General features: G+C 42.1%; 2 protein-coding genes across 5 annotated transcripts; one reads left to right on the top strand and one right to left on the bottom strand.

Moving 5' to 3' along the window:
• Positions 1 to 5,407: 5,407 nt before the first annotated feature.
• Positions 5,408 to 15,771, bottom strand: Derl2 (derlin 2). Of its 3 annotated transcripts, XM_052756396.1 has the most exons (8): positions 15,659 to 15,771; positions 15,454 to 15,571; positions 14,456 to 14,521; positions 11,509 to 11,582; positions 10,382 to 10,475; positions 9,490 to 9,685; positions 9,151 to 9,241; positions 5,408 to 5,915 (listed from the first exon to the last, which is right to left on the bottom strand). In XM_052756396.1, the coding sequence occupies exons 4-8, from the start codon at positions 11,517 to 11,519 to the stop codon at positions 5,810 to 5,812; spliced, it is 498 nt and encodes a 165-aa protein (XP_052612356.1). In that variant the 5' UTR covers positions 11,520 to 11,582; positions 14,456 to 14,521; positions 15,454 to 15,571; positions 15,659 to 15,771; the 3' UTR covers positions 5,408 to 5,809. The 3 variants fall into 3 exon arrangements, with proteins under 3 accessions (XP_052612356.1, XP_052612355.1, XP_052612357.1); XM_052756395.1 differs by lacking the exons at positions 15,454 to 15,571; positions 15,659 to 15,771 and adding an exon at positions 15,278 to 15,411; XM_052756397.1 differs by lacking the exons at positions 5,408 to 5,915; positions 9,490 to 9,685; positions 10,382 to 10,475; ... (1 more) ...; positions 15,454 to 15,571; positions 15,659 to 15,771 and adding an exon at positions 15,278 to 15,437 and having other exon boundaries at positions 9,176 to 9,241.
• Positions 15,748 to 23,644, top strand: Mis12 (MIS12 kinetochore complex component). 2 transcript variants are annotated; one of them, XM_052756400.1, is made up of 2 exons: positions 15,748 to 15,859; positions 21,647 to 23,644. In XM_052756400.1, the coding sequence occupies exon 2, from the start codon at positions 21,681 to 21,683 to the stop codon at positions 22,299 to 22,301; it is 621 nt and encodes a 206-aa protein (XP_052612360.1). In that variant the 5' UTR covers positions 15,748 to 15,859; positions 21,647 to 21,680; the 3' UTR covers positions 22,302 to 23,644. The 2 variants fall into 2 exon arrangements, with proteins under 2 accessions (XP_052612360.1, XP_052612358.1); XM_052756398.1 differs by lacking the exon at positions 15,748 to 15,859 and adding an exon at positions 15,866 to 16,335.
• Positions 23,645 to 27,626: the final 3,982 nt, after the last annotated feature.

The raw sequence follows: 27,626 nt of genomic DNA, 5'->3' as shown, positions 1-27,626 counted from the left end.
CACGTGCAGGCGTGTCTGGGCGACCACCGATGACTTCACAGCCGCCTCCAGACTTCAGGAAAGGAACTCTAATTCCCGACATGCATTGTGGGTTTGGGTAGCGTTTACATCCTGTGAGAGCAAGGCCGGAGGTGCGACAGAAAAAAACTGCCCGAGCAACAACAGGGAACGATAGCTATGAGTTCCGTAGGCCCTTCTTGGATAACGACGTTGTCCTTTTGGGCTCTCGTTATACCAAAGCTATTTCTTTCCAATAAAAATGAGTGTCCCACCTCGGTCTCCAACAATAGTCACGTTTTAAGGAAGTTACTTAATTCTGTAAAAATCAACGAGGAACACAAACATTTAATTTTCTAAACAATGCACATTTTAAGGAACCCACTGATATGTCCGATTTACAAATGTAGAAAATGAATTTTCTGAGATTAAAGTCATTCAGATGCTGCAAAGAATTTTGAAAATGCTACTAGTGAGTATCTTAAGTTACAGAAAAGTGACCTATGATTCTGATAGCATGTATTTCCCTCACAAAATGATAGGCTCAAATAATACAAGAAAAGGAAAAAAAGGAAATTATCTTTAACTCATCTCCCAGTAATTCCTACCAGATTCTCATTCTTTACACAGCTTCCCAGTCCTATTGTACACACGTTAATCAATGGGATTATTTAGTACTCCCACAGAAAACTTGCATATAACCAGTTCTTCCTTCCTGTTCCAAATACAAGCTCTTAGATGTTTTGCTAATTCAACACAGAAAGGCTGGCAAGCAACAAATGGTTAGCATTGCTTTTTGTTTTTTGTAGGGTGTGGGCGTTTTACTTGTATGTTTGTATTATTTGCATGCAATACTCATAGAGGCCAGAAGAGGGTGTTGGATCCCCTGGAATTGGAGGAAAAGGCAGTTGTGAGCCTCCTGAGTGCTTGGAACTCAGGTCCCCCAGAAGACCTGCTAGTACTCTTAACTGATGGGCCAGTTCTTCAGCCTGGTTTGCTTTTTCTTATAGTGAATGTGGCTGCCAGTGAATAAACTATAACTCTCAACTCATGTGAATGATATCTACCAAATTTAGTATGTGGACCTGCTTTTTAAAACCCCCAGACATGGACTTTTCCCAGTCTGTTGTGGAATCTGGTGTGGCCTTTGGCCTTGGTCCTGCTGAGATGCTTCAAAGCCTTATTAAGAATGTCTGGGTCCCCATTAAACCCTACTATACCCAGGTTTATCAGGAAATTTGAGTAGGAATGGGGTTAATAACCATCCTTTATAAAATCAGGAGTGCTTTGAAATTCAGTCCTGCACCTGCCCACAGCCATCATTAACCGATCCATGTCCACTCGAAATGAATCGTGACAGCAGCTGTGTTAGTTAGATGGAAACATGGAACATTGATGTATACTTATCTAAATACCATTTACAATGTGGCCTTAATAAATGTATCTGAGTAGCTAAAAACTGAACCAAAACAAAAGATATTTTTATCTGGCTTCTGACAGCATAACTAGGTGCTAATAAAAATGTTGCATGTGTTTAGGATGCATGTTCAGAACATATTGACTTGGGGCTGGAGGCAGGGCTCGAAGTTAAGAATACATATTGCTCTTTCAGAGAACCCAAGTTTGTTTCCTTGGGTTCCATCCATGTCAGGCAGCTCACAATCACCTGTAACTCTATCTCCAGGAGATCCTACACTTCTAACCTCCAAGGGCACCTGAACTTATGTGCATACAATATATACAAAGACACATACAAGTACATATTATTTTAAATTATATAAAAATAACAAAAATAAATCTTAGAAAAAAGATTAAGTTGACTTGTCCACCCCCCCCCCCCCTTAGGAAGGCAAGCAATCCCTTATAAAGAAAAACAACTTACATCAAGTTATGGACCTTGAGTAAATAGAAGGCAAATGCCAGTCTTTTCTTAATGCACATTCCAAGCAACCTAATGTGGGAGGTCTTATATCCCTAAATGATTACAAGAATCCAAATAGGTCATATAAATGAGTGAAACACTTAGTAGGTAAAAAACCTCTTAAATCCATACATTTATTGATTGTGTGTGTTGGGGGGGGGGGAGGGAGGGAGGGAGGGAGACTGAGAGAATAGAGATCATAGGACAACTCATGTCAGTTGCTTCTCCTTCCGCCATGTGGGGCCTGAGAACTGAACTCAGGTCTTCAGGCTTGGTGGTAAGTGCCATTATCTCTGGAGCTATCCCACCAGCTACAACACACACACACACACACACACACACACACACACACACACACACACACACACACACAGACTCCCCTTCTCTAGAAGCACCCACTAATCACAGGCAACAGTTATCATGCAAGCCATTTTTTTTTTAAGACAAGAAAAGCAAAAATTTGGTATGTTTTTAAAATATTGGCTCAATTTTTTTTAATGAAGGCAAAACATAACATTTCTATAAGGAACTCATTCCTAGTAACCCACTCATTCAGTAGCCTCAATGATAAAATAATCAGAGTTGGAAACTTTAATCCTTTATCACATAAACCATGTTGCCCACATGTCCTTCATTGGCAGTCTGAAATCTGCTGCCGCTCCAAAACAAGTCTCCTGTGGTTCAGTGGTTTTCATATCGAGAAGCTACTACACTAAGTATTCAAAAGATATCCTTCCTCTGGAAGACAATCCATCATACACATTGCATTCTAATCTGAGGCGGTTAATTCTGCACACTTGACTCCCTGATCTGACCGTGACTATATAAGCTCATGGTCACCTTAGCTTGTATGGCCACCAAACCATTGCCCTTGATCATGCTCAGCTTTGCTCCATCCTGTTTCCAGAAGCAATGTTAAATCTTAGCAACTAGGTACAAGTTCGCATACATACGCATTAATCCTCTCATAATTAAAAATACAAGATAATAGTTTGCTGATCAATGAACAAAGTATTTATTCAGCACCCATGTGCCAAGCACAGTGCTAGGCACTGTGGTGGATACAAAAATTAAGACATAGTCCCTGCCCTTAAGGAGCTTACATTCTCATGAAGGAAACAAAACTAACATACATGTAGCAGCTAGGAACAGTACAAGACAATATATGGTTTGCTATAAGAACTTTAGTACAGATTTGAAGCTTCACAGGGATTTAAAGAAGACAATGAAATAGACCTTAGTATTAAGATTTGAGTGTCAGGGTCTTGAAAGACGGAAGAGACTTAAATCGAGGTCCCTGCTAAGTAGAAGTGGGAGCAGGGTTCAGAGGAAGACAGAGATATGCATTTGATAAGGGCCAAGAATGGACTGCAGGTTTCTGAGCACAGTGGCTTAACCATAGAAGCAAGGTTCAAGAGCTTTGATGAAAACTCAAAATAGTAAGTAGCTTAGTCATCCTAAGAGGAGCGAAGGGCAGGATATTGGCTAACACAGATAGAACTCACCTGTTAAAGGAAAACACAGCCACAAAATAAAACAGCGGCAGAAGGCATGGCAATTCTAGGAAGCATGTTACACAACATGCCAATAGCTCCAATGTTTCCTAATTCCCAGAGGACCCCAGAGACAGTGCTATGGTTCCATTTCAAGATCCAGGGTGTGGACGTTTTGCCTCACACAAGTACAAAAGAAATATAAAAGACAGGACACAGAAGAATGACAGAAAAAGAAGTCGAAGAAACAAGTAAAAATTCATAGTGAAAAAAACACACCAAAGTATATAAAATGTATCTCCTAGGGAGATGCAATTGGTATGTCCATTCATTTTTAAATGAACATATATTGTATTTCTATAAAAACAAAACAAAACTCCCTATGCTTTAGGTGTGCTTTTCAGTTATTTCTGGTACAATCCAGGAAATGTCTCAAACTATACTCATGTAAACTTAAGCAGTCAAAATCCCACAATCCAATCTCACTTTTCTGTTGACTCACATTACAAAAAGGAAGCATGTTTTAGAAGAATCAGAAATCAGAAGTTTGCTGGGGAAATGAAGACTTTCCCTCTTGTCCAGGTAAGCACAGAGATCCTATCAAACTACACAGGACCAGGGACACAAATGTGGGACTGGCCAAACTCCTAAGAGGCCAAATGCCTGAAACTGGCACTCTAAGGGCACAGTGTGGAGCACAGCATGGCATTTTTGCCACTAGGAATTGACATCCTAAAAACCAGACTGCTTTAGGCTATACATCCAAAATGTATTTCCTGTTTTACCCGGTCATTAATATGTACAGGTATTTGCTACTTAAAATGAACAGCTGGTGAAGAGATTTTAGAATTAAAACTTTACCACAAAAATTCCATCAATTAGCTAAGTCTAAAATTCACTCAGGGACAATAAATAAAACCTAAAGAAACTCATTTCTGGCTCAACAGCAAGCAGTAATAATAAAAATAAATTCCTAAAAGTTACCAGTAAAGCTTTCTTGAACAAAAACAATGATTAAACGTAAGAATCCCATAAGGATCATACAGCCTAAGATTGTCATTAAACGTAAGAGATTTTTAAACAAGAGAAAAAAGCAGCCCCTTTAACACACGCTCCCTAAAATCCTCTTCAGTTATTTACTAGCAACATGGAACACGCCAGTACTCATTCCATTCCTTCTGCATATTCCACTTAGTCATTAAAATACTTCCCACTTCAAGGGCAATCTGCAGCTTCTCACCTAGAATGGTTACTACAGCTTGTTAACCCTTTGTCAACCTCTGAGAAAGATCTCATTCTGGAAAGCAGCTCAGCCGAAGTAGGACAAGCCAGTCTGGGGAGTCCTGCGCCTATATGATGTTTATGAAAACTATCTGCTCATCTTCCTGGGTTCTGATGAAGCAGCATGAATGTAAAACGAGATGTACTATCTTTGACAAGCATTCACTGAACCGTCAGTGTGGCTGCTTCCAAATACCCTAATTTCCACCTGACTGCGAAGGTGAATGAGGCACTTGCCTCTGGAAAGGTTTTGAGCTTTTCTGGAATGACAAGAGGAAGACATACCCGACTGCTGCCCATTCATATTCCTGTGCTTTGACAAAGGGTGGCCATTACTAACCTGGGTAGTTCTTAGTGGAGAAATTCCAGCTAAGAGATGTTACAGTTGCTTTCTGTTTACAGCTGACTCTCCTACGGATTCCTCTGCTACAAGAAATCACCCTCCCTTCTCTCTCCTCCTGTGGTTTAGTAACTTGAAGCTTCGTAGTTTTCAGACGGAGAACTATCTGAATGGCAGAAACCAATCTTCCTCCTACCGAGGCTATGACTCTGAACTAGTCAGATGTACATAACAGCTGTGTATTTCCAATCTTGAAATGAAATCCAGTCGAAAGCCGTGGAGACACGAGGCAGACACAGAAACTGCTGTGTTCAGACCTACGCAGGAGAGCTAGAACACATTACCATGATTTAAAAGATCACACGAAAGCTTAAATACAGTGTGAGAGAGATGGAATTCAGTTTTATTTTGTCCTCTCTGAAACTTCCATTTACACCACGGCCTTGTCTATCAAAGAGGCGGAGGAGGAAACGCCCTGCCTTATGCCAGAGCTCAAGTACCCATGTACTTGTTAGAGGCGGCAGGGTATCTGTTTCTCCAGTTTTTTGGCTCCAAGAGGTTGTTATACTTTTAGTACCAGCATAGTGAGGAACCCCTGGCAAACTGCTGGAAATGTCTTCTGTGTTAGTCAGTGTACCATTCCGTAAAGTGCTTCTGGAGTTAAAATCTGTCAAGCTGTCAAAAGTGTCCACACTTTCGCAACAAGGGATAAAAGAATCCCAATGGGCATTTCACTGAGTCCTTCTCAGATGGGTTTCATAAATTGGCACAGCTGCTTTACCCTCCAAGGCGCTGGCCCTCACCCCAGGCGAAGCCTCCTGGCCGCTCTTCAGGTAGTGGGTTGTAATTGGGATCCTCATCTGGTGTATCAAAAATAGTCCTCCTAAAACACACAAGACTATTCAATGCCAGAGCCATCTTAGATTGGAAGTACTAGAAAGCAGTTCATTCCCACAGGGCTTCCACAAACAGAGAAGCGTCATCTCTGCCTGCCAACTAAAGAGGTATTATACCGTAAGGGCTCCACAATTATTTAGCATTTACATTAACTTACCTCCTTTACTAATGTTTACTATAGAAATGATAAATGCTGATGAGGTACCTGGAACAGTCAAATAAACAGGCACAAAAAGAACGATGGTTGCTGGTAGACGGGAACAGGAATTACTCAATGGGCAGACTTTTAGGATTACAAGATCAAAACATTCTAAGGACAGTGGCCACAGCAGCACGACACAAATGCACGTAACACCACTGCACTGTCCGTGGTAAAACGGTTAAGACGGTGAATTTCATGTTGGGGTGTGTTGACTTAGTTACAAGGACATTCATCACTCCAATTACAGAAGGAAAAGCAATAACTAATGTCAGTGTCCATTAATAAGGAAGTAACACAGTATGTTAAATATGAACCACAGAATGTCATGTAGCCACTAAAATTCTGTAGGGCATATAATGGAAAAGTAATCACTCCCCTCACCCAACCCCTGCAGACAGGGTTTCTCTATGTGTAGGCCTAGCTGTCCTGGAACTAGCTCTATAGACCAGGCTGGCCTTAAACTCATGAAGATCCATCGGCCTCTGCCTCCCAAGTGCTTGGTTCAAAAGTATGTGCCACCACACCTAGCTAGGAAAAGTAATTCTTACATATTAGGCTAAAAAAAAAAAAAAAATGACATTTTAGCTGGGCAAGGGTTTCTCTGTGTAGCTTTGGAGCCTGTCCTGGAACTCACTCTGTAGACCAGGCTGCCCTTGAACTCAGAGATCTACCTGCCTCTGCTTCCAGAGTGCTGGGATTAAAGGTGTACACCACCAAGTCTGGCTGAAAAAAAGACATTTTAAGAAGTATACAGATAGGGGCTGGAGAGATGGCTTAGCAGTTAAGAGAACTTATTGCTCTTGTAGAGGACCAAGGTTTGGTTCCCAGCACCCACATCGGGGAGTTTACAATCACCTGTAATTCCAGTTCCAGGGGACATACTGTCCCTGGCCTCTGCAGGCACACACAGTCATACATACAGTGCACATAAAATGCAGGCATACAGCCTTGTAAACATATTTATAAAATAAATCTTTGAAATACATTAAAATTATAAAGCTATTTTAATAAAAAAGCATATACAGATAGATAGTTACCCAATTCTAAGTGTTCAGCCCTAAACACATCTACATACAAACAACACTAGATGGACTAAATAGGTAAATAGATTTTGTTTATGTCTGTATAGTAATAATTAAAGAAGGGGTCATGAATTGGATAGGGAGTAAGGATACACAAAAGGAGTTGAAGGGGAGAGAGGGAGAAGTGGAAATGATATAATACAAGAATCACGTAGGAAATTATCAAAAAGGTATGAAAGATACAAGACTAGCTGTCGTCAGTCAAAGGAAACTGCTATGTATAAGCAGAATTACAGAAGATTTTGCTTCCTGTGGTGGTTTGAATAGGTATGGCCCCCATAGACTCATGTGTTTGAATGTTTGGCCCATAAGGCATGGCACTATTAGGAGGTGTGGCCTTGTTGGGGGAAGTGTGTCACTGTGGGGGTGGGCTTTGGGGTTTCCTATGCTCAAGCTACATCCAGTGAGAAAGACCACTTCCTGCTGCCTGTGAGCAGAGATGTAGGATTCTCAGCTTCTTCTCCAGCACCATATCTGTCTACATGCCACCATGTCCTGCCATGATGATAATGGACTAAACCTCTGAAACTGTTAGCCATCCCCGATTATATGTTTTCCTTTATAAAAGTTGCCGTGGTCATGGTGTCTCTTCACAGCAATAGAAACCCTAATTAAGACACTTACTTGTTTTTCGTTAATTACAAAAAAAAAAAAAAAAAAAAAATTTCCTCTTGAGATGGATTCTTGGTATGTTACCTAGGTTGACATCAAACTTTGAATTCTTCTGCCTCAGCCTTTGGAGTGGATGGGATGACAGGCATATACTAGCATACCTTGCTAGTTCACTCTTCTTTTTCTCTTTCTTAGATATATTTACTTCCCTTCTATTGATTTTAGTTCTTTTTTAAAGGTTTATTTATTTGTGTATTTCATGTATATGGGTATTTTGTCTGCATGTACACCTGTACACCAAAGGAGGGCATCAGATCCATGGGATCATAATTACAGATGGTTGTGAGCCACCATGTGGGTGCTGGGAACTGAACTCAAGACCTCTGGAAGAGCAGCCAGTGCTCTGAGCCATCCCTCCAGCCCCTTATTTTCATTTTACACCTGTGGGTATTTGCCTGCACGTATGTCTGCGTAGCATGTACTTTCAGTGCCTGAAGAGGCCAGAGGATGGCGCTGGATCCCAGGGAACTGAAGTTATAGACGGTTGTTAGCTGCCATGTGGGTGCTGGAATTGAACCTGGGTCTTCTAAAAGAGCGGCCAGTGCTGCTAACCACTGAGCCATCTTCATTCTTTTTTGCTTAACCATTTTACAACAGAGAATTTATATCAAAGCATTTGGTCGTCTCAGTAGAGCCTTGTTTGTCTGTTTTTTGAGACAGAGTTTCTTTGTGTAACCCACCACCTCCCAGCAAGCCCCCTTCTCTGCCCCTTAACGTAGTAGTTTCCAAGGATACAAAATTCTAGAGCAGAAACAGGTCTTATAAATCAAAACTCTAGCTCAAGAAACTGCAGAATACAAATGAAGAGAAGTGCTTCAAGTCACACTGCTTGGTGGTGGCACAGCTAGTCTGGCTTCAGGTCCAAAGCCTTTTCCATTCTATTTCCCTGTGTATCTCCACCACCTGCTTTGCTGGTCACAAAGTCATCAGAAACATCCTCTGAACTATGTGGCTCCTTCCAATGTTTACTTCTCTCAACCTGGACAGCAGCTTTCATACAGCCGGCAGGCTCTTCTCTGGCACACAAGTTCTAGTGGTCACTCAGGATAATAAATGCAAAGTCACCCCCACGATGTCAAGAGCCAAGTAATTACAACCCTGGCCTAATCTGCGCCTGGCCAATACAAAAGTTCTTCATTGCAGCCATGTTGCTCAATCTTCAAACACTGGTATGAACCACATGAATCAGGAGCTAAGGGAGCCCAGAATACACCATGATCACAGTTTGTGTGCATGGACAGTGAAACACGGTATTAAATACTCACAAAAGAGATGGTGTTTTCAGAATTCTTATTCCACCAGGCTGATTGGGAAATATATCTTCCAAGAAAAAATATATGTGCCCAACTGCAATACCTATAATCAACCAGAAATAAAGGATAAAAAGGAAGATTAAAGTTTCAATTTTAAGTCTCCTACCAATATACGCTTTATTTAGGGTAAGGTAATTATTGAAAGTCAATGAGCTAATATTATCTTTCAGATATAATTATTAAACAATCTTGCAATAGCTATATATGAAGACTGAACAGAATAAACATGAAAGACAGTGACAAAATACAGTTCAGGTAAAATAAGACAAAAAGTAGTGATAAGATGCTTACCCAAAAGGTCCACAATAATTGAGTTCCCCAACAACAAGGAAAACCCCATGAGCACCCAGGGCAGAAAGGGGGCCTGGAAGTTTAGAAGACCAAAGAAGTTCATGCGGACATACGGGTTCCTTCGGCTCCACACGTAGACCAGCATTATTGTAAAGGCCTGGCCTAAAAAAACTAAGCTCACAAACAAACCAAAAAGCTAGCAAATGGAATTAAGGAAAATACCAACATGAAAGCATGCCAGGGAAGGCTAAGTAAGAGAACTAAAGACTATCCTTTTGCTAAAATCTGAATTAAAAAAAGCTAAGTAGTGACATTTTCAAAGTGTAAGAAGAAAATTAATTACCCAAGGCAAAACTGGCTTGGGCTAAATTGTCCGGCTCACAGCTACTACAGACTAAACTTGTGCTTTTGTGAGGCTTTTGCCTTTTTGGAAAAAGTTAATTCCTTTGTAAGTAAATGCCACGAAGAGCACTCTCCACTGACGCCTTCACAGGTGCCGAAGCATGCATGCTGGAATGAAGCCTTGGCACACAGCACGGATTGGATCGAAGTCTGGTACACACAACGAAGTTCTTTTCTTTCTAGAAAACATTGTATCAGTTTGACAGTGACTTAATACATGTCTTACCAACTAAGTGAAGTGAAGTCACCCACCAGTAGGGATATAACTGAAAACCCACCCGGGTTAAAAGTTCTTGCTCGGCCCTGTCCAGCCTCTAGGTTTGGAAGCTGTCAAAGTGGGCTGTGAAATAAATGGGAGCGCCCCGAGGCTACAATTTGGGGAACTACTTTATCTGTTTGTTCAGAGTAGCTTGTGAATCATGGGAGACAGACTGAGGAGTAGACAGTCTGTTCTTTAATATTTTCCTGTATTTTATTTGTTGAAGGATACAGTCATTAAAAGTCCACCAAAAAGGAACATAAATACAAAGTCTGCTGTCCGACCTCGGAAAGAGCCTTCTTCTAGCATTCGACAGTAACGGTATCTTAAGTTTCAGGTTAAGAAAATATTAAGCACATACATAAGAAGAAAATAAAATGTAATGAACCACTGAAACATACTTAGGCTTCAGACTACACAGGAAAGCTGCATTTCTCTAAGAATGTTTAAGTAGTAATCTGGTTTCTTTTTTTTTTTCCCATCAAGCATTTTAGGCAACAACAAAACTCGCACCATATTATACAAAGCCTATTCCTGGTTGGGTAGCTAATTCAAATACTGCACGAATGCGCTTCCAATCACCATTACATCTCTTCCAATTTGTAGTACTGTCTTTCCCATGTTCATCTACATGGGAATTTGCACCATCCTTGGTTTGCTAATTTGGAAGAAATCCCTGCAAAGAAGCCTTGTGTGATAACTACTTTTCTAGGCCAGGTAGGCCAAGCATTTCTATATTCCAGTTCATAAAAACTGTAACGAAAAGCCTTTTATTAGAAACTTATCAGAATACAGCCTATACAGGAAACAAAAAAAAAAAAAAAAAAACCGTTCTAGGACTTACAGGTCCTCTGTCTCCTGCAGATGAGCTGGAGTGCTGGGTGCTCAGCACACCTGATTCCCATCTGACTCTTCGATTACCAGGGCTCTTCCTGTCTGTCAACAAACCTAAATATGTCGCGCCCAGCAGACATTTTGGCACTCACTTTTTTTTCAGCCTTGCAATCATGGTCCCCACGCTATGTCATAAACTCATTCCAAACCCCGGGGAAAATTCTGTGGAGTTAGCAATGTTTCAGGGTGATTTACTACTGTGCCAGCTGATGCTGACATTGTTTTACAAATGTGTCTACAATAAATCACAGCTGAAGGACATAAATGTTTTAATAGTTGGAACTTCCTGTGTAAACAAGGGGTTACAAAGAATTTCAAAACATTATGATTTGATTACAAACTACAGACCCCGAAGTCATAACTACAATGTTATTAAAAATAAATAAACAAGAGTAATAGTTTCAACTTACAATATATACCAAGTTAACCTAAAGTCTTGATGTTGACTCCACTTAAAAGGATACAGAAAAATCATGTTAAACAAAAAATTGAATCCAACTGGACCAAAAAATAAGAAATTGGTGATTAGCCTCCATATCTGTGGGGGGTGGGGGTGGGGGTGGGAGAGAGAAAGATACATTAAGTAAAATACATAACCAGGAAACATTTCTATAGTAAGAGAAAAACGACATTCTATGACTCTAAGGCTCCAAAGTCCTAGGTGGGGCCCATTCAAATGTGACATCCATCTGATTCTGGGTTTGTTTTGTGTGTGTGTGTGTGTGTGTGTGTGTGTGTGTGTGTGTGTGTGTGTGTGTGATGCTTCTAGTTAAAAGACTAAAAGATATTAATTGGACTGTGAAATTTATACGGATGATAGGACAAAAATTCAAAATCATAATTGTCTTTCATAAAACAACACAAAAAGCCCACACCATGTGGCTAAGCAAATTAGCCGTCTGAATAAACACCTAGGTTAGTTTGCAGAACAGAGTGCTTTTATATGTGTAGTCACCATAAGGAGGAGTTTACAGATACTAAAAACTTCAGGGATCCAGTAAATAAAGCTGCTGAAAATAGTTTCTAAATTAGCCCCAACATCCTAATGGAAAAATTCTAAGACAGTCAGGTTTTGGTTTGAAGTCGACTTCCTACAAGAATTGATGCTCCCAGAGTCAAGGAGAGATACAAAAACAGTCTCACCTACTCAATCTACAACTACTCACAAAGCTTTACATAATTTACTATCATGTGAGATCTTAGCAATCTTGTGAGACAGGCAAGCTGATGTGACCATCCTCACTTCACAGATAAGAAATCTTAAGACTTAGGGCTTGCTGAAGGGCATGGCAGCTGGGTGGAGCCTCTTGATAGCAAAGCTAGAACTCCTAATTCCAAACTTAATACAAGAATTTAACCTTGGCTAGGGATGGTTGCTCATGTCTATAATCCTAGTACTAAGGAGTCCAGGCAGGAAGTTCACAGAATTGCTGTTAAATTCAAAAGTTGCCCAGGCTTCATAAGAGATCCTGTGGTTTTGTTGTTGCTTTAAAAAAAAAGTACGGTGATGTACACCTTGTGATCCTAGGAGGCTGAGGCAAGAGGACACCATGAGGACCATGCCACAGTCACAGCCACAAAACAAACTATCTCAGAAAATAAACAAAAAACAACCAAAGAACTTAACCCTAGGCAGTCAGTAGGAAGCAATCCCAGGAAAGGCCACAGGAAAACAACCTGGCAAAGACCAGATTGCCAGGGGACCGACTGCTCATACACCATTAAACCCTCCACCACTGGTAACTATTTGTGACAACTAATGTTGACAGTCACCTATAAGACAAACTCTGGGCATCCCTCTCTGAGGGAGTTTCTAGACTCTGTCACTTGAGGTGGGAAGGAAAACACTAGCTGGGGGCGCCATACAATGGGCTGGGATCCTAGAACAACTGAGCAGGAAGAAGTGAACTGTTTCCTCACTAAGGGTACCAGGGGACCCACAGCCTTAAGTTCTGGATGCAGTGACTTCCCAACCACAATGGACTTTACCAACAAACTGAGAGCCAAATAAGCCCTTCCGTCTTAAGCTGCTTTGTCAGTATTCCCATCACAGCAGTGAGAACAGTGACCAGCACTCTGTTTACATGGAAACAATCCAGTTCTATGTGTTATCTGAACATAGGAGCTCATAGAATCCTCAACCCAGTGAGGACACCACACATAAAAGCTCCCAAGTAAAGCTGGATGGTGATGGTGCACGCCTTTAATCCCAGCACTCAGAGGCAGAGACAGACAGATCCCTGGGAGTTCAAGGCCAGCCTGGTCTAGGGAACGAGATCCAGGACAGCCAGGACTACAGAGAAACCCCATATAGAAAAACCAAACCAAACCAACCAACCAACCAACCAACCAACCAACCAACCAGAAAACCCCAAGTAAGGGTGAGAGATACTCTATCGTGAAAGGTAATATATCTGAAGGCACACAAAAGCTGCATCTTGAAAGGCAAACTAGAGTTCAATGGGTACAAAGGGAGTATAATCCATTTGGGGCAGGGAACAGCACGAATAAAGCAGAATTACAGCCAATGAGATCTTGCCTTCACCTAGAGTGTGAATGACCATCCTGGCATGAAAACACACTGCTCTTTAGCATTTTAATCACTGGAAAAAGACTTCTTCAAGCTGTACTCTAATAAGCCAACATACTGTTTTAGAGAATGGCCTTTTAGACTTGTGTTAGTATGATCTGACTTCTGGAAGACAGATCAGTGTTAAAGCTCTACCAGAACTGGTTTATGAGCTGGACCAAGAGGATTAACAACAATTAACCCAGGTTGTGTCTGGGTGGTGAATGGACAAAATAAGGGCTATCCTGTGAGACTCCCTGGGCAGTTAGCTGGTTAGTCTATTCTCAAATCACATCATTATCATCATCACCATCATAATTATTACTATTAACATTGGTTGTTGTTACTATTGCTTGTGTTTTAAGATAATTCCTTGATGTGTAGCTCAAGCTGGCCTCAGCTTCCTGACTGCTGGGATTATGGCCACATTAATTCTTAACTAGCTGTAATCAAATACAGGAACTCAATACACCCAAAACATACTAAAAATAGAAGATGAATTATAAATTCCCACCTGTAGCAATTTTCTTAAGACAGGGTCTTCCTAGGTAGTCCAAGCTAACCCAGAACTTGCCATCTTCCTGCTTAATCTGCTTGGACCGCGATCCACCCTTGGCAATTCTAATTTGGTATATGCTCACAAATACCTAGCAGCTCTTAAATGATTCTGGAGTCCAACCAGGCTGCAGAATTCCTTCTTTACATTTCAGTAAGACTTATAATCAGAGCTTCCTCCACTGGATTATTTTTTGAGACTGTATCTGATAGGATTTATTACTTACTAAACAATAAAGAAAAAATGATAGTGGAAATATTAATCATAGTAGCCATAGACCACTTACTTGAAAGTGTTTAAAAATTAGTTCAGGGTTGAAGTATAACTGAAAAGGTGTGATCAATTCCAACTGCTGAAATGGAAAAAAAAAAAACTTCTTAAATCAGATCGATCACAAAACAAAATTTCAGCATTAACAACAAAGGATCAGTAGCTCTAATAATTTCTGTTGTCACTTGGAGTAAATTTCTATGTCTTGATTGCGACGGCTGGTAAGGGATCTTTAGAATTCGTACAACCGTTTGTATCCTCAATACACAATGCAAGTTTTATGTTGCAATATTTGAGGATGCTATAAGGCAACAGTATCTTTTACGAATCTGTGTGTCGCGTGGTCACCACCTGAAACAGCTGGGTGAGACAACTCCGAATAAGAGATTCGAGGCCCCGATACCTTTAGGGCTAGGTACAGGCGACCAGTTCTTTCATCCACGGGCCGTCTTTTGAAAGATGCTTCCAGACAATTCGAGATTTTTATTCTTAATATGGAAGTCTGTGAACCTAGCGGACCTTGCTCCCACACTAGTCACCTGGCCATATCTAGAGCTCTGAGACACATTTTTGGGTGGGCGGCTCCCGCAGGTCTGACTCGCTACAGGTCTCGATTTCATCTCTCGGAAACTGACCTACTCTCGCATGGAGGAGCACTTCCTTTTCAGGTCACTGGCTTGGCACCCTTGGGACTATCCTGAACCCTAGAGTCAGCTCCGGATGTCTCCACCCACCCCTGGGACCAAACCCTCTGGGCTTCTCTGCGGCCCAAACCCGTTTTCTGAAGACCCAGTCATAGCTAGCCTGAAAAAGAGGACGTGGCGCCACAGCTGCTCACCACGGCCGCGGTGGTGAGGACGCAGGCGGTAGTGTAGGCGCGGCTGACCGGCGGGATCTGCAGGTACTCCAGCCGGAGGCTCTGGTACGCCATCTTCCCCACCGCGCCTGCCCCCCTTCCCCTTCCGCCAGTATGCCAGGCGGCGGGGCGGACTCAAAGCCGGCCTTCAGCCTTACCACCGCTGTCCAATCAGCGCCGCGCACCCGGCCAGCCACCAATCGCTGGCGCCCTGGGGACTGCGCATCCACCAATCACGAGTTGCGCCTCCGCGTCGGCCCATCCTTACATCTCCGCCTACCAACGAAGAGAGAAAGTACCAGTTCCTTCCGCCAATCCCCGCCGGCCACAGCTAGCTTTCCCTCCTTGTCCCCTTCCCTTTACCAATCCAAGTGCTCCCTTTCGACCCCGCGGCCAGCCAATCAGGAGTGCGATCCATCCCGCCTTTGGTTTGTTCGCAGAGGCGCATTTCAGTCGCTTCCGAGGAGCCGGTGCCGCCGCCTCCCTCCTTCAGCTCCGTGTGGTTTGAAGGAAGTGGCGGGAAGCCGGTGTGTGGCGGACTCCATCACCCCCGGGATCGCTTCGGTAGGGGCTGTGTGCTCTCTGAGGAGGAGCGGTGTCGTTTCAGGGGCGCCGGAGCGTTCTGCAGGGTATCCCTCCCACCAGGCCGGTTTAGGCCTGGAGACCTGGAGGTCCCGGCATGCTTCGCGGCCGCAGGGTGGGACGGGAGCTGGAGCTGCCGGAAGCGCCTCCCGCTCTGCGGTTTCTGGGCCTTGTCTGTGGTGGTCGTGGGCTCCGTTCCACTCGTCGAGATGGTGTGGGGACCTCCCATGTTTATTAACTTCAGCCGCAGGAACTCTGTCTGGCAGAGAAGAGATGGTAGATGAGTTAATAACACTGAGGGGGGGGAAGCGAAGGAGGTAGTGGCTGCTGCTTCGGGGATCTGTATTGGAACTGCCTCTTGAAGGATCTGTGCTCAGTGCGTGCCTACTTGAAGGAAAGAAAATAGAATTCGGTTGTGTTGGAGCAAAGGCTATCCAGATCGTGGCCGAAGTATTCTTGTAAGTTAAAAGAAGCATAAAAATTGTGTGTGTGTGTGTGGGGGGGGAAGTGTGACTGTAAAGAGAGAATGGCATTTAGAAGGAATATAAGGCTGAACGCAGTAGTGGCACCTGCCTGTGACTCCTAGCCATTCTGGAGGCTGAAGCCAGAGGCTTTGTTGAGTCCTGAAGTTGTAGGCCAGCGTGGACAACATAGAGGAGATTGGGGGCAAACACAAGAAGAGTGGTCTTGTTGATAAAACTGCAGCTTTATAGCTACCACCTCGCCATAGCATTGGCTGTGTAACAGAGAAAAGGCAAACTTGGAACTTTTCTCTGAACTGGAAGTTTGGATTTAGGAACTTGGTTAGAATTGCTATTTTATATATATATATATATATATATATATATATACACACACACACACACACACACATACATACATATATATACACATACATACATATATATACACACACATTTGAAGCAAAGTTAGAATGCAAACTTAATTATAGGGTGCAAGTTGTCGGTAGGTTGACTCATCATTTGGGTAATTTGTAACAGACATCCATCCTACTTGGATAATGAAAATATTAAAATCTTCTAGAAAAGGCATCGCAGTATAAACAGCAGATGTGGAGGGTGGAGGTAGTTTCAGTGTCCAAACAGTATGTGAGGCCAGATGGTTTTAATTTTTAAAATACAGTGTGGGGCTGGGAATGTATCAGTAGAGTGCAAACCTAGCTTATAAAAGGCCCTGGACATAATGCTTAGCACTATAGGAAGGAAAAACAAGTTTATGACTACCAAATTGGCAAAAGTTAAGAGGGTTGGCAGATAAAAGAAGTTCTGGTCTACTCCAAGTGAGTGTAACCCAGTCTGGATGTTCTGAGAATGTTTTAGCAGTATTTAGTGACATAATATATGCAAATATCTGGCAAGTCCCTAAGAGACTTGGAAGATCTCCATATAACCCACCCCCCCCCACCCCCCGGTGTTTGGGCAACTTTATTGAAGAAAACAAAATTAGTTACTATCAGACCTATTAGGTGATCCCTCTTCCATTATTAACTCCCAACATCTTTCCTTGGGAGATAAATTAATAGCTCCAAGCCTCCTAGCAATTTAGATGAAAATTCAGAACTGTTTTGAGACTGTTTTGGAATACAAAGGATGTTTGTCTTTCCATATTAATGCTACAGATTCAAAACCAATTCTTTAACCCATCAGTTATGAGCATAAAGAATATTTGTAAACTGAGACTTAACAGTGGAAGGCTTAAACAAGGACAGTTGCTGCTAAAATGTTTCATCCTATGGTGGGACAACTAAATACCCACGTCTATTCCCCACTCAGATGATTTCTCCAGTGTTAGATCAGTGAGGAATGGTTTAGTCTCATCAAGTTAGAGTGAAGGCATGGCCACATAATACACTTGCTCCACTTAAAAAAAAATGTAGCCAGGTGGTGGCCAGCCTTGTCTACAGAGTGAGTTCCAGGACAGCCAGGGCTACGCAGAGAAACCCTGTAAATCGTAATCTTGATTAACTGTTACCTTATAATACAGTTTTCCAAACAGCAGTTATTGTGTGGGTATAGTCATGGCTCAACAGTAAGGTCCCCATGCCACTTCCAGAGGATGAGTTTGCATCGCAGCGCCCTTGTTCAGTGGCTCCCAACTGCCTCTAACTCTGGCTGCAGCCGGACTGACACCCTCCCCTGGTCTCCAAGGGCACCTGTGTGCATGTGGCATATGCACACGTGAGCATACACACATAAATAGTAAGACTAAATCTTTTAAAAGTTCTTGTACAGCACTGAAAGAGCTGAAGTCTTCTTAGGTGACCCAGTGACTGAATGGTGGTAAGCAAAAGACAAAAGTAAGAAGAGGTCTGATAAAGGAACTGCCAAATGAGAATAGAAGAGGAAGAGTAATTTAAAGTTTATTCCAGCAATAATGCAGGCTATTCTGACTTTAAGGTCATATCATATGGCATGTTTCTGACTTTGTTCCCAACATAATCTCTTAAATGTATCTCTGATTTATAGATCTGTACAATCTGTGGCACTAAAGGAGCATGCAAACTTGTATCAAAACAGTGAACAAATGAATAGAGTGATTTAGAAATAGTTAAAGCAGGTGATCACTGATCTTAGACTATGGAGTCAGATGCTATTACTGTTACCATTTGAATGAAAGTTCTTGCAAATGTATCCTTAGCTGATTTGAAAGTAGAAAAGTGAATTGTCAGAAAGAATACTCTGCTTTGATATGGGCTGTTATTAATCTTATCATTGTGGCTTGCCAGTGAAGCCTAGCCTCAGCTGCACCTGCAGAATTTTATATTGGAGTATCATGGACCAAATATGACAGAGCCTCACATTAATCCATTTCAGTGTCATAGTTTGACTTCTACCTGGTTCCTTGTTACCTTTTTTTTTTTTAAAGTTATTTTGTTTGTTTGTTTGTAAAGTGTATTTTGTTTGTTTATTCATTTATTTAGTTTGCCTGCATGTATGTATATGCATCATGCCTGTGCCTGGTTTCCACACGGCCAGAAGAAGGCATTGAATTCTCTAGAACTGGAGTTACAGATTGTCTGAGCCGTCATGTGCTAGTGCTCTTAATCACTGAGTCATTTCTCCATCCCCAACTATCTTGTTTGTTATTGTTGCTTAATGATTTTAGTTTTTGAAATGTATGTGTATGAGTGTTTTGCTTGCATTTTTGTATATGTACCATATGTGTGCCATGTCCCCCAAAGAGGTTATTAGAACAGGGCATTGGATTTCCTGGAATTGGAGTTATTGATGGTTATGAGCCACCATGTGGGTGTTGGGTCTTATGCAAGAACAGGTGCTCTTAACCATTGAGCCATCTCTCCAGTCCTGTTCCTCACTAGCTTAAAACATTTTAAAAATTAATGTATTTTTATTTTTATGTGTGTGCCTGCATATATATGTATGCTGCACTATGTGCAGTGCCCAAGGTGGTCAGGAGAGGGTGTCAGATAACTGGAATTACAGATAGTTGTGAGCTTTTATATGGATTCTGGAAACCAAACTTGGGCCCTCTGCAAGAGCAGCAGATGCGCTTAACAGCTGAGCCATCTCTGGCAGCCCTACTCCTCATCATCTTGATGTGTGCTCAAAGGTCTGACAGGTGTCTTGATTATTTGGTTGGTGGGGAAGGATTGTCTTGTTTTACACTGTGTATCAGTCCCCCTAACACCACTGTCACAAACACAGGGTAGCTCTAAGATTTACTTCTCATGCATAATCATTGAATTTGTGCCGCCCCTTTCCTTCTCCTTTTTGGAACAGCAGCTTCTTACTAAACTGGGTGGGGATGGCTGTGGGGATGCCTAAGAGGGAGCATAGATGCAGAGCTGAAACGCTTAAAGGATGCATTTTGTTTGTTGTTTTTATTTTTCGAGGCAGGGTTTCTCTGTGTAGCCCTGGCTGTCCTGGAACTTGCTCTGTAGACCAGGCTGGCCTCGAACTCACAGAGATCCACCTGCCTCTGCCTCCTGAATGCTGGGATTAGAGGTGTGGCATGGACACTTTACCTGGGATATGTGTGTGTGTGTGTGTGTGTGTGTGTGTGTGTGTGTGTGTGTGTGTGTGTGTGTGTGTAATAGAACTGCTATACTGCTGTGGTCAGGGTCAGTCAAGTAATGAGTGTGGTAACATGAAGTGATTAGGCCATTAAAATGTAAATGTGTATATGAGACTATTTGTAGGGGCTGGAGAGGTGGCTCCAAAGTTAAGAGCTCTTGTTGCCTTTGCAGAGGGCCTGAGTTGGGTTCCCAGCAAGTTGAGTTGCCAGCACTCACAGCTGTTTATAACTCCAGCTCCAGAGAACCCAGCACCTTCTTTTTTTTGTAGGCATCTTCATGTATGTGTACATACACAGGTGGATATATGCATATACACATAAAAAGTGAGTTCTAGGCCAGCCAGAGCTACCTGTCTAAAAACAGCACCACAAATTGTAAGAGTAGTTTTGGCATTCTACTCCTTGGGAGGCTAAGGCAGAAAAGTTGAAATTTTGAAGCCAGCCTAAGCAACATAGTGAGGCCCTGTCTCAACAAAACCAAACCCTAGTAGGAGCATAATCTGTGAGAAGTGTTCAGGAAGTAAAAATCTTACAAGCCAGAGATACTCTATGAACGATACGACAAAAAACAAATTCTGTTTATATAGCCACACAGTTACCACCGCCATATTTTAAACCATTGCATATATAATTTTTCAAGGTTGATGACATCCTGTCTTCTCATAAGATTGTCCACACCATTGGCTATACTTTTTTTCACTTAAATTTTTAAAAAATTCATCTGGTAGGGGAAGTAGCAGTTTGTAGATTACATTAAGTGCCCTAACCTGAGAATGGAGTGAAACGTCTCTTATTTCCATAACAAGCATATGGTTACTAGTAGGACAAAAATGCCATGGTTAAGTTCCATGGTTCCAAGGTTAAGGAAATGGGATGACATGTTTCTAGATGCTTACACTGGAAAAGAATGCCTCTCAGATCCTTGAAACAAATCAGGGTAAAGGCTTGGTCATTTAGTTGGATTTTTCTCTGATGGCTAGGGTGGGAGACAATGAGATAATTAAAATGGTAGAACATGGGACTAAAAGGAATGAGCAAAGAAGTTAGGTGGAGCTGCTAAAGGTACAGTGTGACTGACAGACTAGTATAGGACTTGATTAAAATGTAGTTCAGTTAGTAGAGTGCTTGTCTGGGCCCTGGGTTCTAACCCCAACACCACATTATTGGTATACTCCTATGATCCAAGCATTCTGGTAGTAGAGACAGAAGAATCAGAAGTTCAAGATCATCCTCAGCTACATACCAAGTTTGAGGTCAGCTTGGGCTACATGAGACCCTGTCACAAATGAAAGAAAGAGTTTGAGGCCAACCTGTGGGCTGCACAGTAAGAGATTTTCTCAAAATGTGGGGGCACATGTGGATCATGGAAGCTCAAAAAGCAGGTCTCTAGGGTATTGAGGCCATCTGTTTAAACTTTCAAAGTTGCCCAAGATAACAGAATTGAGAAGGTTGGGCTTATATCTAAGTCTTCAGTAATAATAACTGAGGGAAATGAACAATAAAGAGAGTATAGGAAAGAGACTCAAGAGGCAAGGGCTTCTGTCTTTCTGTGGACAGTTAAGGCTGGAAGGAACATCAGGTATCAAAGGAGCACAAATGCCTTAGTTTTCGATTTGCTTCCTTTGTTTGCTTGCTTATCAATAGAGAGGTTTGTTACTTTCTTTCCCCTGATGATTTTGCCCAAATGAAATTTCTGTGTTTTTGTACTTGCAGGTTTTCACAGTTGAGGACAGCAAAATAAAGCAGGATGTCCGTGGATCCGATGGCCTATGAGGCCCAGTTCTTTGGCTTCACACCACAGACTTGCCTGCTGAGGATCTACATAGCATTTCAAGACCACCTGTTTGAAGTGATGCAGGCTGTTGAACAGGTTATCCTAAAGAAGCTGGAGGGCATCCCAGACTCTGAGATTAGCCCTGTCCAAATTCGTAAATGCACAGAGAAGTTTCTTTGCTTCATGAAAGGACGTTTTGATAACCTTTTTGGCAAAATGGAGCAGCTGCTTTTGCAGTCGGTTTTGTGTATTCCCCCAAACATCCTGCTTCCTGAAGATAAGTGTCAGGAGACGCATCCTTTCAGTGAAGAGAAATTCCAGCTCCTCAAAAAGGAAATCGAAGAGTTAAAGGGGAAGTATAAGGTCGAATTATGCACTGAACAGGCCCTTCTTGCAGAATTAGAAGAGCAAAAAACTGTTAAAGCCAAACTTAAAGAGACCTTGACTTTCTTCGATGAGCTTGAAAACATTGGCAGAGATCACGGAACTAGTAACTTTAGGGAGAGTTTGGTCTCCCTGGTCCAGAACTGTAGAAAACTCCAGAACATTAGAGACAATGTAGAAAAACAAAGCAAAAGACTGGAAACATGGTAATTTCTCAGTAGTGAAAAGAGAGAACATGTAAATAAGCAGCTTTTCTTTGATTATTCTTATGTTTAAAGTCTTTTGGGGCTACTTCCCCCTCCTTTCCCAGATTCCACAAAGCAGATTGGCAACTGCATGCTCCGGTTCAGACTTCTAAAGCAGAGTTTGTGTTCATCTGCTTTCCCCCTTCTGAGATTTGGGTTAACTGCCCTTGTATCTGGTAACGCCTCTAGTTCTTCTTTTGGGTTTGTACCCATTCAGCTGTTAGGGGTGCTTTAGTCTGATTTCATGAGGGAGTGGAATCCTGTGTAAGTGAGGCCTATATATTCATTCATTGAATGTTGGAGTGCAGCCATGAAGTACATCAGGAACTAATAAAGCAGAAAGGACATAGCTCAGTGGTAGAGTATGCTCAGCATGTGGGTGTCTTGGGGTTTAACATGCCACACTCTGGAGAGAAGAAAAGGAGGAGGGGGAAGAACAAAAATTAAAAAACAAAGGGAAATGGTGTGGCAGAGGGGGTCAGGGATATGGGGTGAAGTATAAGACAGGCAGGGGCTGATGATATGAGTCAGCAGGTAAAAGGACTTGTAGTACAAGCCTGGTGACCCTAGTTGGATCCCCAGAACCCATGTAAAGGTGGAAAGAAAAGCTTGACTCCACAGAATTGTACTCTGACTTCCAAAGGTACACTGTGGTATGTGCACCCCTCATCCCCCACATTGTGTGTGCATACACACATATACACATATAATAATAATTTTGTTTTAAGAGATAAGCAAAACCTCTGTATGTTTGAGTGTGTGCCACTAGAAAACTGACTCCTCGCTGGCTGTCATGCACGCGGTGATCCCAGCACTTGGGAGGCATAGGCAGATGGATCTCTTGGGAGTTCAGCCTGGCCTATCTAAAGAGTTCCAGGACAGCCAGGGCTACATAGAGAGACTTGTCTCACAAACCAAAAACAAACAAAACAATAAAACTCAAATCTGATTCATGACACTTGTTATGTTGGTAAAACAGACTGTATTGGGGACTCTTGGGTTAGATACAGGAACCATTGCAGCAGGGATTTGCATTGAGGGAAAGGTTAGATTCTGAATATAACAAGGAAAAGTTGGGGATATGCAGCTAAGGAACAGAATGACTTGTAGGGACAAAAGGTCATCACTGGATGGAAAATTACTAAAAGGGTCAGTGTTAGGGTTCGAAGTGTCCACAAAATTCATGTGTTAAAACTGATTTCCTAGTGATACAGTGTTGAAGTTGAATATTTATACTTTGATTAATGCCTGTGGGAGTGGGGGAGTTTTTAGGGAGTAGGTTTCCAATAAAAACATGAGTTCAGGCCACTCTCTGGTGTGATCTCACCCTATAACGCCTCCACTGTGGGAAGAGACAGCAAGAAGGCATTTTCCTTAACATTGGACTTCCTAATCTCTATACTTGTAAGTAAATACTTTCTTGAGGTATTTACATGCTACCTTGCAGCTTAATATATGGGAAGAGATTCTTAATTCAGCACTGGCTTCTTTGAGGGGACTGCTTAAAGAATGATGCCATAGCCAAAGATACTTGTACTTTGGTCGTGAGCCCTTTGTGATCTCAGTCCTTTTGACTGACTGAAGACAACTTAAGAGAAGGATTAAATCAACTGATTCCTTTATTAACCGGGCATCACACTGGGCCAGCCAGTACAGCACACTTACCAGTAGCTTTACTTACACCAGGAACTGGCTAATTGATTGCAATAAGTAGCAAAAAAGACCATTCTTGGCTTTGGTACAGAAGAAAGGTTGCTGTTTCCAGAACAAATCCTTCGCAAGAGCAAGGCCCTGGTGGTGGTAAGCAGTTAACCTTGGAGTCCAGCAAGACTTAGAGAAAAGCCAGTCTCCTTTATGGCTTTTTGTTATTTGGGGTTTTGTTTTGTTTTGTTGAGGCAAGGTTTCATGTACTCAGATTGTCTTCTACCTACAAAAAATGCTGGCATTACTGTTTGCCACTACACCTGGCTCCTTGGCTTTTTACTTAAATGAGAGCTTTCACATTTGTAGCACATTGGAAACATTGTAGTTGAATGGGGATCTCTCAGAAGATATGTTTGTCTTGTAATTCCTGAGACTTAAATGTTGCCTTATTTAGAAAGAGGGTCTTTGTAAGTATAATCATTGAGTATGAAGAGACCATCTTGAATTACCTTGGTGGGCCCTAGTCCAGTGATGCTAACTAAATATACCTCTAAGGAGAAAGCAAGGGCCAGGGAGGCCAAGAGAAGATTTGAGATGAAAGACAAGCTGTCTTGTTACCCTAGACATTTCGGGATACTGCAGCCACAAGGTGGAAGAGGTGGGGCACAGTAAGCATCTGTGAGCTTCTAGAAGTGGTGTGGTCCTGTGGACACATTGTAGATTTCTGACCTACACAGCTATGATAAGAGTTCCTGGTGTTTTGAGTCACTGGGTTTTTTACAGCAGCCATGGCCTAGTGAAATCAGAGTATGATACTTATAAGGGTATAGGATACCTGTTAGGAAAATAAAATCTGAGGCCTTTCATGCTATATCCCAGATAACGAAGTTCTAACATTGCCCTTGCTGTGGGATGGTCTGTATGTCAAATGTGTTGCTGATTGGTCAATGAATAAATCACTGATTGGTCAGTGGCCAGGCAGGAAGTATAGGCGGGACTAACAGAGAGGAGAATTGAGAGAACAGGAAGCTGGGTGAGAGAGACACTGCCAGCCGCCATCAGGACAAGGAAGATGTAAAGTACCGGTAAGGCACAAGCCACAAGCCACGTGGCAAGGTATAGATTAATAGAAATGGATTAATTTAAGCTGTAAGAACAGTTAGCAAGAAGCCTGCCACGGCCATACAGTTTGTAACCAATATAGTCTCTGTGTTTATTTGGTTGGGTCTGAATGGCTATGGGAGTGGCGGATGTCAGATTTGTCCTGACTGTGGGCCAGGCAGGAAAACTAGCTACATGCCCTCAAGCATAATATTTCATAATCAGAAATGATTTCGTGTGTCCATATATCTGTCTGCCACTGACAACTCAGAGTAGAACAGGACACTTGCCCCAAACAATTGACACTGGGTTAATTTTGATCTGCTCGAAGTAGATAGCTGATGTTTGTCCCTTGGGCCAAACGTAGATATGTGATCTCAGCTAGGCCAATAAGAGTCTAGAATTTTAGAAATACATATTTTTGGCACTAGTGATTGAACCTAAGCGTGTTCACACTAAGCTATACTGAACTATACATTCCTAGGAATTTAGCAACATAAAACATGGGCCAAAAGGATTAATAAAACATTTGATTATTTTTAAGATTTATTTTATGTGTATAAATGTTTTGCCTACATGTACATGGAGTGAATGCCTGAAGAGGCCAGAAGAGAGTGTCTGATCCCCAGAACTGTAGTCACCATGTGGGTCATGGAAGCCTAAACCCTGTCCTCTGCAAGAATCCTGAGTGTTCTTAACTGTTGAGCCATTTCTCCAGCTCACAGGTGATTTTACAGTCACACTCTAAAAGGCTGCTTATTAATTAGGAAAAGACTTGGTATGCAGCCTCAAAATTGGTTTATTTTTGAGATCATAGGGAAGCAGTCTCCTTCAAAATAAAGTAGTCAAATGCATGATCACTGTGGGAAACCTAAACTGCCTAACAGGAAGGTAGGCCAGACAGGTGATGATGCTAAGGCAACATGTGGATGATGGGAAAGCAGTGATTAGAAAATACAGACCACCCAGCACTCGGGAGGCAGAGACAAACGGATCTCTGTGAGTTTGAGGCCAGCCTGGTCTACAGAGAGTTCCAGGAGAGCCAGGGCTACACAAAGACATCTTGAATCAAAAACCAAAAAGAAAATACGAGCCAGATACTGGAGCTGAATAGAACCAGAAAGTTCAAAGAAAATGAGCAGATGTAGGGAACACAGGCCAATAAGACGTATTGGAGTATGGGAAGGAAAGTCATTGAGTCTTGGGTCTGGGTAGACTTGAAGGCAGTGGTGGGTGAATGGTAAAGGCTGCAGTACAACAGCAGGGAGACTTGGTGGGACAACAATACATTCAGAAGTGAGGGACAATATAGGTTATGTTTGCTGTTCTGGGCACTGAACCTAGGGTTCGTAACATTGAAATACATCCCAATATTGGGGATATTTGAGATTTTAAAATTTTATTTGTATCCCTGTATATGCCATATGTTTGTTGGTGCTTGTGAAGGCCAGAAGAGGGCATCAGAGCTGGGGTGAAAGGGTGATGGTGAGCTGACCAACATAGATGCAGGGAATTGAACTCCAGTCCTCTGGAAGAGCAGCAAGCATTCTTTTGTTACGTGGTTGGTGGGTTTGGTTTGGGCTCATGGGAGGAAAAGTTTCCATTTCCTCTTATATATCAAGGTAAGTCTTACTGAGGGAAGTCGGGGCAGGGACTCAAGCCTGGAGGCAGAAACTGAAGCGGAGGCCACTGAAGAATGCTACTTACTCTATGGCCTGCTCAGCTTTTTTATTAAAACATAGTTACATATTTTCCTCATTCCCTTTACTCCCTCCAACCCTTCCCATGCCCCTCTTCTCAAATTCATGTCCCTTTTCTTAAATCGTTATTGTTAAAACACATACACACACACACAAATATATAAATACAACCTGCTGAGTCTATTTAGTGTTTGTATGTATAAGCTTTACCCATAATACCTCAACATTATGACTGCCTAAACAAGATCTGAACAAGGACAACACTAATACACATACTAACATGAAGTGGGGAGATCTCACTGGGTCCCACCCATAGACAACTACAGGCAACCAAGGAATGCTGAGAGAGTGAGAGGGAGCGAGGGAGAATTAGTCTTCCTAGGGATGAGCTGTCAAATACGATGTAACAAGCATTCTAAATGGCTGAACCATCTCCAGTCCGGACATTGAAGTCAATGATAAGATAATAAAGGCAATATGTCTAACAGTGGTATAATTGGTAGAACTAGATGCTTGAATTTGGGGTAGAAAATGGGAACTTAGATATCAGGAAAATTTGATAACATGGAATAATAAATATTGACGAATGGGTAATTTGGTTTGGGGACTGGAGGAAGGAATCTACTGTCAGGATGATACGATCATACCTAGGACTGTAAAGTGAGAGACAATGCTTAGAAAGCATGAGCCCATACAAAGGGATTCGGGGGGAGCATTATAAGGGATAGCACTAGATCCAGTATCCAAGGGTAAGAAAGAGAAACTGACAGATACCTGTCTCAGTTCCTTGGAGATGTAATTTGGGGAACTGCCATTGATGGTTAGAATTACTGACCTATTTCAGT

Source organism: Peromyscus californicus, unplaced genomic scaffold (genome assembly GCF_007827085.1).
Source record: "Peromyscus californicus insignis strain IS unplaced genomic scaffold, ASM782708v3 Scaffold_3__1_contigs__length_106647218, whole genome shotgun sequence".
Lineage (NCBI taxonomy): Eukaryota > Metazoa > Chordata > Mammalia > Rodentia > Cricetidae > Peromyscus > Peromyscus californicus.
The sequence above is the reverse complement of the archived record's forward strand: the minus strand, read 5'-3'. Positions and strand labels throughout refer to the sequence as shown.

What these genes read in the sequence shown, in the direction of transcription:
- Derl2 (XM_052756395.1), bottom strand. Translation starts at nt 15,370, where the DNA reads ATGGCGTACCAGAGCCTCCGGCTGGAGTACCTGCAGATCCCGCCGGTC. An exon ending in AATTATTGTGGACCTTTTGG is followed by an intron (nt 9,242 to 9,489) that starts GTAAGCATCTTA and finishes GGTTGATTATAG; the next exon opens with GTATTGCAGTTGGGCACATA. An exon ending in CTGAAAACACCATCTCTTTT is followed by an intron (nt 5,916 to 9,150) that starts GTGAGTATTTAA and finishes TGTGTGTTTTAG; the next exon opens with GAGGACTATTTTTGATACAC.
- Mis12 (XM_052756400.1), top strand. Translation starts at nt 21,681, where the DNA reads ATGTCCGTGGATCCGATGGCCTATGAGGCCCAGTTCTTTGGCTTCACA.